At 38.7% G+C, this 14,467-nt stretch overlaps 1 protein-coding gene across 1 annotated transcript; it reads right to left on the reverse strand.

Annotated features, from left to right (window-relative positions):
• Positions 1-215: 215 nt before the first annotated feature.
• On the reverse strand, positions 216-12,553 carry meltf (melanotransferrin). Its single transcript, XM_020651546.3, has 16 exons — positions 12,395-12,553; positions 10,750-10,904; positions 10,068-10,167; positions 8,940-9,125; positions 8,674-8,830; positions 8,226-8,293; positions 7,961-8,145; positions 7,292-7,457; positions 7,007-7,149; positions 6,795-6,891; positions 6,054-6,248; positions 5,174-5,327; positions 4,259-4,326; positions 3,897-4,084; positions 3,518-3,710; positions 216-2,610 (listed from the first exon to the last, which is right to left on the reverse strand). Exons 1-16 carry the CDS (start codon positions 12,441-12,443, stop codon positions 2,543-2,545), a joined length of 2,172 nt encoding a protein of 723 aa, XP_020507202.2. The 5' UTR covers positions 12,444-12,553; the 3' UTR covers positions 216-2,542.
• Positions 12,554-14,467: the final 1,914 nt, after the last annotated feature.

Genomic DNA, 14,467 nt, shown 5'->3' on the forward strand with positions numbered 1-14,467 from the left:
TATTTATTTTTTAAATACATTTTTAAATTCGTGCAACACATTGTTACAGGATATGATGGGAGAATTTGCTACAAGAGACTAAAAATAAAAACCTTTGTGTTATTTGAAACTGGTATGCAAATAGCAATAAAAATGTTCATATAAAAAACACACTGAAACATTTCAAGCCATTTGAAATTGATAAAATACATCAAGAAGAGACGCTCAACAGGTCACACTTTGCAGTATTAAAGCTTTATTTCATTTGAGCACTGAAACCAGCTTTCTGTAGCAATACTCGTGCAGACGCACTGGCCTGGCAACTAAATATTAGTTACATGATACATCATTTCACAAAGAAATAGATCTCTATCAGGAGGAAAGAGAAGGCATTTGTTTCTGACAGCATGAGTCAGTACATATACACTGATATGGCATCTGAACTTCATATAAAAATAAATCTCTCAATATAGGAACATACACATCCAAATCAACGCTTTTTAAACAGGAAAGCAGCAGAAGTACAGTAGATAACATGAGCATCGGGTAGTAAACACATCTGGAGTGAGTTTGGGTTACATCACAGCAGGTCTTCTAGTATTTCATTCAACTTTAACTCCTTGATAATCATTTTTGTGTCACTGTAAATCAATCAAATCTCAAGTCGAACAGGCTTTTTTCATGTAAAAGTTAAAATTACATTACATATTCATCGTATTCAAAGGAAGCGATTACCCTCTGACGTTGCACCAAAGCTGGGAAGCTTGAATTAAAGTGTCATACTGCTGTGGTTCAGGTTTTCAGCAATGCAAATGTCAGCAATCTGTCAAATCATTTTCAACCTGGAAGTGAAAATGGATAGTGAAATCCTGGAGGGACATGGAGGACTGGTTTGACTATAAACAAAATATTTGTTCTCCCACAACTTAGTGTAAGAAAACAGATAAAGTTAGCAATCTATGACTTCCTGCTCTGCAAAAACTCAAATCAAAGCGTGTATTTGTCTTATTTCTAGTTAAAATATCTCATTACGCTTATTTAAAGCCACGTTCAGCTGACAAGTCTAGATACAAATCGTCTTCCTAGATATAAAAAATGTACTTGTTGAGTGTATGAAATGAGATGTCTGTATCTAAGTGAGCGAGTACATCTCATTTGAACCCAATGGATAAAAAAAGGAGTTCGCTCCGTTGGCAGATTTGTGTTGTTTAGCCTTTAAATCTGGACGATGTTCTTCAGGGTTTTCATGTTTAAGTTGGTGCCTTTAATGTTTTTAAAACTATTTTAACAGCATGAGCTTCACAACCTGAGTGTGACGTCAGAAAACAATGGCCGCCGTGTTCATTTGTTGTCTTTTCTTTAACTGACACAGACTTCTCTTTGACTTCAGCCTTCAAGACAAACACAAACTCATCCACTCTCTTCTGTAAAAACCACAGGATGCTTTCTTTATGTTCTCCCCAAACACGTTGTCAGAGTGACTCACTCCACTTGCGTCCAAATGAAAAGCTTACAAAGATGGGAGCAAAGTGGCTCCAGGTGGGAGGTACGACTACCCATCCAACATGACAAACTGTGTGTATTTACTTATTGATCTATTTCACTTTTAGGTACTTTGGGGAGAATACATGAAGCAGACAGCCTATGGACAAACACTCAGTCACTCATCATCACAACATCCTCAGCACAGCTCTGTGTGGAGGTAACACTAGTGCATATTCACTGATATGGCATAAGCTTATAGTAGAAACACGACCCAAACCGAAGCAGGGCCGTATTTCTTAGTAATACTCACAGAGCAAGAGGCAGCAGAACAGAACAGAACAGCAATCTGACTAGAAAATGAGAAAAGTGGATCTGGAGTGGATAAGAATCCATGAACTCTTTAATGTGACGACGAGGAGAACTATAAGATTGCATTTTAAGGGGGGGAGGGGTTTAGTGGTTTTTGTGCAAGGAAGCAGATTTAAGGTTGACCTATGGAGTTGTTTTTAATCATATTTCACTAAGTTGTCTATTCACTTACATTTGAACAACTTAACGCGTGTTTTGTGTCTCTAGCGAGTTTGGGAAAGTCAGATTGTCTGTTCTTTGTAAAGCTGGCTTCTGAAGGAAAAAGGGATGTGTTGCACACTTAACGCAATGTAACAGGTGGCAGCATACACACTGATATGGCAGCTCACCTTCAGTAAACAAAGTGGCAGCAACACCTTCTCCTCTCATCACATTCACTCTGAGTGAAAGTCTCCAGGAGACCTCGTGCTTGAGTTACATCTAAAACAAAAAAAAACGACCGCAGATGAAATCCAAAGGCAGTTCCAACAACACGATATCCTCCCTTAGATTAAAATGACACTCAATCAGGTAAAATTATACAATCTTGAGGATGAAAATACTTGAAGAGAAGGAGTGGGGTTTGATTATAATGCAGACAAGATGGTGAAAATATAACGATTGTTGTGTCAAACTTGGAGAAGAACAAAAAGGGGGACAGAAGGGAAGACGTGAGGAAAGAAAAAAAATGGTGACGCAGGAAAATTAGGAGGAGAGCTTTGCTCTGCTTTTACATCCAGAGGTTGGCGAGCATGGTGCTGAACAGGGCCATCAGCAGCAGCCATACAGAGGACATCACTGTAAGAGGGAGGAGATGACAAATATTCAAGTGGTTGTTCTTCACAAAGCAACTTAAGCAATGACACACGGGAGGGAGTGATGTTGTTCTGGATATCAGTAATGCTGTGGTTTGATCATGGACAGAGTGACGCCGTGCTGGTATTTAATACAACTCAACCTCAGGTGTGATATGGGTTTATCAAACAGTTCTACAAAGAGTTTATAGAAGTAAAAAGTCAAAATCCACAGCAGGTTAATTTGACCTTCCTTACTTTAACTAGTTCCACAATGAAAACTCCCCAAAACAACATGTTACATCCTTCTTTATGGATCAAGCTGATGGCTCAATGTATTAGTCTTCAATCCACACACATATGTTTATATGTCCAATACAGCTGAATGATGTTTGAATAAGTTAGGAGATTGATTCATACGAGTACTGCACTTCAGCATGTAACACTGCAGTATATTTTACTATCATATCAAGTGTAATCGACACCAGGCTGGATTATCAAAGAGGTCATACTTTTACAGTATCGGCTGATTGGCTTTGATGCCGAGAGATGAAGTGACATCAATCACTCACTCATTAAGTACAAGAAGTTCTGTTCATCAATACATATCTTGATTTTTTGAAACACAGCAATAGGTATTTTGGATATTTGTATATATTATTATTGTTTTTATTATTATTATTATTATTATTATTATTATTATTATTATTTTATGTTTAATTTTAATATTTTATTGTTGGCATTCATTGTGGACAGCAAAGAAAGAATTTCATTATACAGGGAAACATGTTTCCTACTGTGCACATGACAATAAACATTTTGAATCTTGAATCTTGAATAGTTGTTTTTGTTGGCATTGGATTGTAAAATGTGATTTATGAAGTTCAGGGTGTTTCATTTTTATTTTTTACCTGCACTTGATGAATTACACTCCAGCTTCACCAGAGAGTCCATGTAGCCCTGTCCCAGCCACTCCTGGTAGGTCTTTCTGTCACCAACTCCCACAAGACGGACAGTGGAGTCTTTGAAGATGAGATCTGTGCCCTTGTAGTTCTGCGAGTCAAACATCCTGAAATCTGTTCCAGTATCACTGCTGAAATATGCCTAGAGGGGAACAAATGAAGAGAAAATGAATAAATAGCAAAAATGATCAAGTGGGGGAAAAAAAAAGGTAGAAAAAAAAAAAATGCATCACGGGAACCTCAAATATCAGAGGATTTGGAAATGCATCAGCAGAAACTGAGCTTCATAATACAGTGTCAGGTCTTACAGCCGTTTGAACACCCTTACCTGTGCACGGTCCAGGAGTCCGTAGACGGCGTGGATGTTGGTGTCGGGCCGAACCATCACAGCGTGGGAGGGGACTCTGGCCAGGTGACAGTGTCTGTACTGTGTCACCTCAGCTTTAGAGCTCTGAGAACAAAGCAGCTGAAAATCTGTAGACAGGAGATCTGTTGTCCACGATTCAGCAGAGTTACCTGAACACACACACACGCACACGCACACACACATACACACGCACACGCACACGCACACGCACACGCACACGCACACACACACACACACACACACACACATACACAGTGGAGGGGTTAACAAAGTCTCCTAACGCGATGAGGAAATAATGTGCACCTTGAAGTGACTTGTTTTACCGTCTGTGTTTTGGAAAACAGTCGAATGCTTTACAAAAGCCACGTCTCCAGCCCCGCTCGCCAGACACCTGAATGGACCGAGAAGATAAAAGTTAGCGTATCGTTTTAACACCTCGATGGCTTGTTACAGTTTCAGTTGTGTCATCAGTAAAATAAAAATCAACAGCCTCTCACAAACACGTTTCTTTAGTAAAAAATAAAGCATAAAATGCTGCAACTCTCAAGCTGCATTTCAGAAATAAAAACACAAAACCACTTAGAATTCAATTCTGTCCTCTCAATCGGAAGGTCTGGGTTCGATCCCCAGCTCCTGAAGCAACATGTCCGATGTGTTCTTGGGCAAGACACTTAAGCCCAAGTTGCTCCCGCTGCTTCGACAGCAGCGTATGAATGTGTATGAATGTGTATGAATGTGTATGAATGTGTATGAATGTGTATGAATGTGTATGAATGTGTATGAATGTGTATGAATGGGATTAGTTACTTCTGATGGTCTTTAGACTCTACCATCAGTGTGTGAATGTGTAGGTGTGACCTGCAGTGTAAAAGCGCTTTGAGTAGTCAGAAGACTAGAAAAGTCCATTTACCATACCAGTGGAAAGTGCAGATTCAAACTCGGTAAATTTTGGATGAATCATTCAGCTATATTATATTTTGCAATATACTCAGATATGATACCACATTTTGCAACTGCAAAATTCAGAATATATTTCATTTTTCAAGTGCTCTGATTGGTGTCTCTGATTTCTTTTCTTCATTGTAATGGCAGCCGGGGCGCGTAGGTACTGTTGTATTTAAATCTGCAGAAGTTATGAGACAAGCGATATAGCTCAGAACCAAAGTTGGCCTTAGTCATAACACTGACAGACTCATATTGAGGTTTGAGGTTGTTGTTTGTTTTGTAGTGTTTAGTACCTGAAGGCACCGTTGTATCCATCGTACAGATCTTTGCCTTTCTCACACTTGTTCTGTCCTACATTGTCTCCCACACACAGACCACAAAGGTTGTCAGGGAAACCAGGTTGGTTGGCGCCTGGTACACAGCTCTGCTTGAAGAACCCTCCCACCGCTAAGCATCATGGGAAAAAGGAAAAATACAGTTAAAATATTTTTAAATGATTCAATACTTTAATCTTTTAGTGACAGGTATCTATATGTCCCCACATTTCCAGGCTGCTTTTTATAAATTGTATTTGATTGATGACTGATTACATGTTCACAAAGCTGGTTACTGTAAAACTTAAACTATAAACATTTCAGACACCATATTTGAAGAGACCATATTTGATTATTTGATGAGTACATCAAGATGGTCTTCAATTACTGTTCAGCTATGAGTCCGCCTAGAAAAGTGGTCCTCTAATCTAAAATGAAAGAGCAGATTTGTTTTTTCTTGTGATTAACTATCTTGTAATCTAAGGACGAAAGCCTTTTGCTTCCTTTGGATGACGTTATTTAAAGAATGTCTGCTTTTAGTTTTTGTGCATAAATCAGAAAAGTCATCAAAGAAGAAAAAGTGACAAATAATCTCTGGTATCTGCTTTAATGAATGAATATGTGTCGTTTATAACGACTATAAACAAATATACAGACCCTTAATTAGCTATGTTTGAGATGTTATGATTTAACAACTTTACCACCTAGTTTGTATGATCTCTGACTGCTTCAGCTAACACTGTACAAAAACATACACACACACACACACACACACACACACACACACACACACACACACACACACACACACACACACACACACACACACACACACACACACACACACACACACACTGACCTTGTGGTATCTGACATTGCTTGGGGGCGATCAGGCCTCTCTCTATCAGCATCGCTGAGGGAACGTTCCAGCCAGCTGTGCGACCGTACCCGGTGTGACAGGAGCGGCGGCCACGCAGGTCATCAAGGTTGCGGATGTCAGTGCTACTCTTTCTCACCACCGCGACTGCATAATAAATGGAACCATCGCGGTCGTCTGGAGACACAAAAAGAGGAAAAACAAATCTGTATCTGTCGTCTTCCAAACAAGTGAATGAATCTTTATGAGAGTCTCTATTTTGGGGGGATAGCACAACGAGTTAACCTCCAGTGTTGAAAAATGAAGCCAACGCAGTAATGCAGAAAAACTGACGATCAATAAGTGTCCACTTGAGGCTGATAGCAAAAATTAATTTGTTTGCATGTTTGCAGCCTGCTACAAAATGATTTTGCTCTAAACAGCTAATATCCTTATCGGGACACACCGTACAGGTGGGGATTTTTTTATGACTTGTCCATTTTGATTATATTAAGGCTTAGAGTTATGCTTATATTGTGTATGACTGCTGAACTGACTGAGAGGCGGGTGTGTTGTCGTTGTTAAGGCCTCAGCTCCACCTCTTTGTCTGTTTCTAGATTGACCAAAAGTCCAGCATTTCCAATATGGTGACCGCCATAGCTGGCCTTCAAAACTACACTCCAGAAATCAATTGTTGTCATCACTGAGCCTACATCCATGTTTGATACAGTCTATGGATAATACCTGTGTAGCTCTCTGCTGTAGCTGGGACCAAGCCGTACTCTTTGCCAGCCGTATAGATGTAACCTCCATCCAGAGTGACGGCATCCGCCTCGTTGTTCTACACGAATGTGAAAAGGAAGAGCAGAGATTGAGAGACAACAAATGCTAGAAAAAGTGGATAATTTCTAGAAAGAACACTTTGTAGCTTTCTTTCAGCTTGAAAGTTGTGTTACCTTGATTTTCTCCATGCAGTCAGTCACAGAGTCCCCGTAGATACACTTGACGTCTGGGGTCAGACCTTTCCTTGAGAAGGCTGCGCCCATGTCACCACACTTCTGCTGCTCACCGCTTGACAAAACACACCAGCGCAGGACATCTGGGGTATTCAGAGAGGAGTGATTCAGTTTAAGATGAAGGTATTTTCATGATAAAGATCTTTAGTTTTGTTTTGCTTAAACAAATAACAACATTATTCTGATATATCTTCAGGCGGATAGATCAATAGAAAGATGATTCACCTTCAGTTTTACAGTCCATGGCTTTCATTGCACTGTAATAGAAACGTCCCATCCATTTCTGGGGGTCGTCTGACTCAGCTTTTTGAAACGTGACGGATGAATCGGAGAAAAGCAAGTTTTGTCCTCCAAACATGTCAGAAGAAAACATGTTGAACTTTGATTTTTCCTGCAAACAGAAAGTTACACTCAGTTAAACGTCTATCCAAATGTGTGATTGGTGTTTATTTAGTCAATTTATTTGTAAACCACAAGCCAGAAGGGACTGATTTTAAATGAGTTCATTCAAAGTCTGGAGACAGCAACAAAGAAAGCAAGTCTACAACAACAACTCTTTATAATCAACTCCTGAGCTTTTAATCATCAGCAGCTTTAAAGGAGATGAAGATTTTAAGTTTAGATCAGAAATATATGAAAACTGTTTAAGGAAACTTTACATTTCCTGCAAACAGTTTGATATAAAACAGTGATACCACCCTGATGTCTTTAACTATATTAAAGCTCCAGTCTGCAGGTTGTTAGCTTAGCATAAAGACTTGCCGCCTGTTTCCTTTCTTTGAGCTATGCTTAGCTAAGCTGCTAGTTGTGCTAGCATTTTTTAACATGCTAGTGCTAAACATAAAAATATAAAAAATAAAAAATGTGACTAGTATAGACAAAGAATGGTCGTACCAGGCCCTCAGTGAGCATGCCGAACACCACGGAGGGGCTGATGTGACTGCCGACTGCAATCCCACGAAATGGGACGCGGACGAGATGGCACGTTTTCCACTGAGAGACAGGAGCTCTGGAGCCGTCACGGCACAACAGCTGATAGTTTGCTGACTGCAGTGATTGAGCCCAGGGTGGACCATGGCCTTGTGAAAAAAAATCACCTGGTTAGCTACCAGACATGCTAACTAATGACAAGCAACAAAGAGGCTGTCGCTGCTATTACCGTCAGTGTTCTCCTCGACAGTCGTGTGTTTGATGAAAGCCACCTCTCCTGCATCCTCAGCCAGACACCTACAGATACAAAGACAACAACACGCAAATAAGAACAAGGTATAGCCATTGTTGAATTGTCGAACTTCACACCTGTTTTTTTTTTAAGCGGCTGTGCTTTCCAAATCCAGATTTTCCATATAAAACACATTGATTGGTAGCAGCGTGGCCCTATGGACGGCAATGGCTATTATAAAAAAAAAACCTTTGGCAAGTACGTTCAAGGCAATTAGTTGATCATTTAAAGCTTGATGATTGTTGAAAGATAAATCCTAAATCCATTTGGTAATAACCCCTTGATGACCTGACAACATCCTCTGCACATCAACTTATTCTTGTCGGCAGAGCTCTAACTTTTCTTTGTATGATTGTAGAAGTTCAGAAGGATGAATGTGTGTCACCTGAAAGCTCCTTCATAACTGTAGTACATCTCTTTGTCGCTCTTCTCACATACGTGTGCTCCTTTGCCGTCTCCTTTACACAGCTGACACAAAGACGCAGGGTCACCAGCCTCAGCGGCTCCAGGGACACAGCTAGCATTGAAGAAATTTGCCACACCTGTCCAAACACATACACAAAGGTCTCTTTTCCTTTCTGTACAGGTTGTTAACATTTAGTCATCCGAGGAACCATCGACCACACGAGAAGTATTGGTGTGTTTCCCTACCTTGTGGGATGTTGCAGCCCATCACAGACATGTAGCCCTGGTCTATGAAGTATCCTAAAGGCATATTCCAGCCGGCTGTTCGGCCTTTCCCGGTGTGGCAGCTCTTCGTTCCTGCCAGGTTGTTGATGTTGATAGCAGAATTTGTTTTCTTAACAACAGCTACTGCATAGTAGGAGGCACCGGTTCCTGAAACAACACAAGCACACACATTAACACACACGACAATAAGATCTTAAATGTCTAAGATACCCCTCTAATATGTGTAGGCTACATCCAGCCGTGGTTATCTTAGCTAAGCGTGCGTATTTCTAGCTTATTTTTAGGCTAGTCCAGTGAAGCATGTATAAGCTAACTTGATATAAAAACACATATTTCTGAGTAGTTTCTTAACACTTTAAATACATGAAATGGTAACACTTTATAATAACCATCATCTATAAAGGGTAAATAAGGGTAAATAGATAGTTAATTAACCATTAGTTAATAGTTATTTACTGTTAACAAACAATTAGATAATAGTTAATAATGTTTGCTAATGATTTGTAATGCTTTAATTTATGTTATGTTAACAGTTTATTGATGCACACATTATAACATTTCATACAATTTATAAAGTGTTTGTTAATGATGACCAAATGATTTATAAACCTGTAAGAGATGGTTTATAAAACATCTATAAACATTACAGAGATACTTTTGCTTGATTGATTTGTGCATCAATAAACTGTTAACATAACATAAATTATAGCATTTCAAATCATTAGCAAACATTATTAACTGTCATTTATTTGATTGTTAACAGTAAATAACTATTAACTAATGGTTAATTAACTATCTTTTTTACCCTTTATAGATTATGGTTATTATAAAGTGTTACCCATGAAATATAAAGTTAATGTGAGCTTTGGAAGTCATTTTTGTCAGGTTCCTTTTTTTCTGACAATTCCCAATCTTGATGCTAAGCTAAGCTAATCGTGGGCTAGTTCAATGTCATGTTTAGCGCAAAGACATGAGGATGGTATTCATTTTATTGTCTAGCTCCCCTGAAGAAGAAAAAAACATTTGAGAAACTCTCAACCACTTCCAGATCTACTCTTGGTGGCACAGGCTGACTCTGTTGAAACTTACCATCATCTTTTGATTCACTGGCAGCCATCTTGAGTGAAGCCGTCTTCCCCAGGTTGTAGATGTCACGGCCGAACATGGACAAGGTGTCTGCTTCTTTTTTCTGCAGGGACAAAGTATACAAAGAAATGTATGTTTATTGTGATATCAAGGAGTTTCAACTAATATCAAGAATTCCAAATGTAACCAGTCTCACATGGACAGTTTTTAACTTTTTAAACATTTTGTGTGAAACTCTGTAAATGTTCGGGTGTCTTTAAGTGTTATTTAGTGTAAATGAAAACGTCCAATTTTTTAAATATACATGTTATGGTCATAATAAGACATGCTTTGGGAGGTTAAATACTGAAATGTGTTTTGAGCGTATCAGCTTTTTCCTTATAACTCAAAGGGAAGTGTAAACGTCAAATGTTTTCCTCCTAGTTCAACTTCTGGTAACCATGGATACCCTATCCTGAGATCAAACATCGTCCAGTTCTTGGTCATAAACCTTGTGCCCCTCCTGATAACGTCATCACTTATTAACATGGGCATTGGTGTTGTCCAAAGAGTTTCTTCATGTTATCTAATCTTTGGTTATGTGTTTTTAATGACACCTATGATTTAACAGACGACTCACATTAAAGGTATTTTACAAAGCACGATACTTAAGTAAGTAATTCAAACGCTGTTGTCAAATTTGGACCTGTAGTTTCTGAACGCAGCCCTCCACTGTCTGTCCGTTGACGCAGCTGAGGGACGGACGGATGGAGACTTCGGTGAATGCCTGAGACATGGCCTGACATTTCTTCTGCTCTGCATCAGTGATGGTGCACCACCTGATGGTGCTCTGCCCGAACACTAGGAGAGAAAGACACAGAGATCCCTTTATATTAAATGATTCCACAAAAATGATTTAATGAAACTATCCTGTAATGTCATGAATCCATTCTGCCAGCTTTCAGTGCAGCTCCTCCAAATGCTTCTCTGACTGTAGCACGCACACCCCCACACCACAGCCCGGATCCTGATCTTTGATTGGAGGATTTATGTAAAATAATGTTTTAACTATTTGGGCTGTTTCAACAGGCTGCTAGAAGTTTTTTTATTTATTTGAATGTGGCGCATTTCCATTTGTTAGAGAAGTCAAACATTTTCTCTTTAAGTCCTCAAAGAAATATGCTTAGAAATAATTAAATGTTGTCACTGCTAGTGCAAAAATCCACAGAAATATGAATTATTTGAAATACTATACTATACTAATGTTAGTATTTGAAGTAGATATGATCATTGGATATAGAAAGCTTAATACATACACACGTATTTTTCTTCCTTCTTTTTCTTGATGGTATTTTAATCCATTTTAACTTGGACCCGATTAAAAAAGTCAAAGAAATAGATTCACAGTCCTGACCTGAGAGTTGATGAAATATTGGTTTAGCTATTTCACATCTTCAGACCTTTAAAAAAATAAATTAAATCAAATTAAATAAAGCTTTGCTTTAAAATAATAAGTGAAAAAAATAAATAGAGCGTAATAAACCAGTGTCTAATGAATGGAGTTATCTCTTTTCTCTTATCAAGCCTGTCTTGATAAGAGCAGTACATCGAGGTCGAATGCAAAGTGATTCAGGTCAACATGTTCTACCTGATGATGAGTCTTACACAAGTTTACAGCATTTCTTAAACTTTCTATAGAGACGGATTAAGTAGAGAGCAGTACATGTATCCTGATGTATACAGTGTTCCATACAAATGATAAAACATATTTCATTAAAATAAGATGTATAATAGTGAGGTTTAATAACAGGTACAGTAAGATACTTATTTAAAACTAGACAATGAGTTAAGGCTGGTTGATAAATGAACCAGGATTTGTTCACTCTGTGTTTTCATCATGTTTTATGCTGAAGAAAGTTCAGATTTTTCTCTGTCGCCCTGAACACTTTTAGGGTTAACCTGATAAATCAATGGGCACAACACATTGTTTGTGTGAATATGTATACTAAAAAAAGAATAAGAAGTATTTCAGCCTGTGTGAGCTGAATCTACTCATTTTCTGTCAGATTTTAATGGTTCGATTGCATGAATCATGAGGGCAGATGTTTCCACACGTTAGACATAGAAAAAGAAACTTTAGGTTTTTTTTAACCTGAAATCTGTGGCAAAAATATCATCATGCAAGGTTGTATTTGTTAAATGTAAGACAGGAGAGAGTCAGCATCTGATACAGAAAACATAATCTCTCTTCAAATAACATAACTTTTTAAAATATGTTGTATTTTCTGTTAGTAATATATGAGAAGGAAACACAGACTGACATTTAATGAATCTTCTAAAAGATCTCTTACCAGTATGTAGTAAGAGCAGGAGTGCTGCTGCTGTCCTCCACATGGCCATGACCTCGCTCTCTTCTTCTCTGTGTGGTAAAAATAAGCCCCTTCTTCCCTCTCCTCCACTTTATAAGTCGACTCCTGAGTCAAAGGCCAACTTCTATCTCCCGGATCCGGTTTAAAGTCCTCGTGTGAAGCTCACAGGAGAATGTACTTTATGAGCGATTTACAGGTCAGTCATCTGCAGCGTGTCATTAAGGACTCTCATTTGCAGATCATTGTGGAGTTTATGAAACGTGTCTTCCATGTGCAGCTACCTGGTGTGGCACGTCTCTGCTGCTGCTGCCTGGCTGCAGGCCAGAGACCGGACAGAGAGGTCTTTCAGAGGCAGAGAGCCCCACCTCTGTATCCCTCTCCTTGACTACGGTGGGGCTTTTCCACTGAGGGGCAAAAGGAAAGAAAGGATTGAGGCTAACATGAGTGAGGCTGTTGGTTCACTGGAGCAACACAGACAAGGAGCCTGTTTTCCTGATCTGGTCACTAACTTTGACCTTAGATTGCATTTTTAGAGGTCTGTCCTGTACAGAAAAACCAGATGATGCTGAGTTATTCCAAGAATTAGATACTTAGAAATGAGACATACCTACATAGATATAGCCTGTTCACTCTGATTGGATGGTCATTAAAAGCTCCTGTGAGGGGCTTTTGGATGGTAATAAAACAGTCTGAAATGAATACTGATGCCTCTATACGATCATTTGGCCGCTCGCCTCTGCAGCAGGGTCAGTGTTAAACAAAGTGAAAAACAGCTTACCAAAAAAAGCCTTTAGAAAATGTTCCACACCAAAGATTTCAACGTGAGTTGCACGTTAGACATTCAATGTAATGGAGGACTTACTGTGTACACATGTACAGGATCAGCAAAGAGATAAATTGTCCTGCTTTGTTCATAAGGCCACAAATAAAAATGCTTTATTAAAACCTTCCTCACAGGAGCTTCAATTAGAGGAAAATTAAGTGGGTATTTTATTTCTACACTGTTTGAATATAAACTTCAATCTGACATGTATTACTCTACAATCATCACCAAATCCAATTAAACATCACAAAGTACACATTTTACTACATTTTTACTGCGTTGCACTATTTGATGGCTTTAGTAACCACATGTGACACAAGCAAAAATGAAAGGCTATATCAAATGTTATGCATTGTTACAGATAAAACCAGATGAAGCGATTACAATCTAGCCTGACCTTGACATCAACAGCAGCAAAAAGCTGCTTCTTACAAGTGAATCAACATCAACATCATTAATCTTAATATCAGTCCTGGTGTTTGATGGTACAACATGGACTTTTCCCCTACGTCAAATTGAGTGTTGATACCCTGGGTAACTGAAGTAATAATTTTAACACAAGGCTTTTCTTGTAACAGGTTTTTTAACCTGCAGCAGGTTCGTACCATAACTCTTTTATCATGTACTTCAGGCTGTTGCCATTTCTGCAAACACAACATCAACCAAATTGAAATTGCAGGATATAAGGATGCATGATATGGTGATAAAATATTTCTGCAGACATCTGGTGAAACACAGGAAGGAATCCTACAGTCGTGAAACATGTGATCACTCTGATTGTTCCTACTCTGGTAAGAAAGCATGGGTGGTAATCCATGCTGTCTTCTTCCTTGAAAAACACAAAAAATGTTTTCAGAGGTAACTGGGACACTTGGCATCCCTCAGGTACCCTTACCGAGACCACAAGCAGATCTGATAGCTTTTGTGTCTTTGTTAGCTATGTCTCATATTAATGACATGGAAACCACCAACACCAGCTTCCCACACTCTCTAAAAGACGTTTTTAATAACTTAGTTTTAAAAAGTTTGATATACCTCAAACAGATCTTCTGAGAAATTCAAAAATGTGTTGGGCCCCTTTCCTCGCTTATGCAGAAAATATTACTTTCCCGGTTATCTCTGAATAATAATAATAATAATGATAATAATAATAAGATCATTCTCTGATATCTCTGGTGCTGAAACTTCTAGATGAAGTTGAATTTAAAAATCCCAATGCAGTTTCAAAACTT

The sequence above is a fragment of the Labrus bergylta genome, chromosome 6 (assembly GCF_963930695.1).
Source record: "Labrus bergylta chromosome 6, fLabBer1.1, whole genome shotgun sequence".
Taxonomy (NCBI): Eukaryota; Metazoa; Chordata; class Actinopteri; order Labriformes; family Labridae; genus Labrus; species Labrus bergylta.

Coding starts and splice junctions, on each gene's coding strand:
- meltf (XM_020651546.3), bottom strand. CDS start 12,443: ATGGCCATGTGGAGGACAGCAGCAGCACTCCTGCTCTTACTACATACT. Junction 10,905..12,394: donor CCTGCTCTTACTACATACTG/GTAAGAGATCTT, acceptor TTTCTCTCCTAG/TGTTCGGGCAGAGCACCATC. Junction 7,150..7,291: donor CATGGACTGTAAAACTGAAG/GTGAATCATCTT, acceptor TGAATACCCCAG/ATGTCCTGCGCTGGTGTGTT.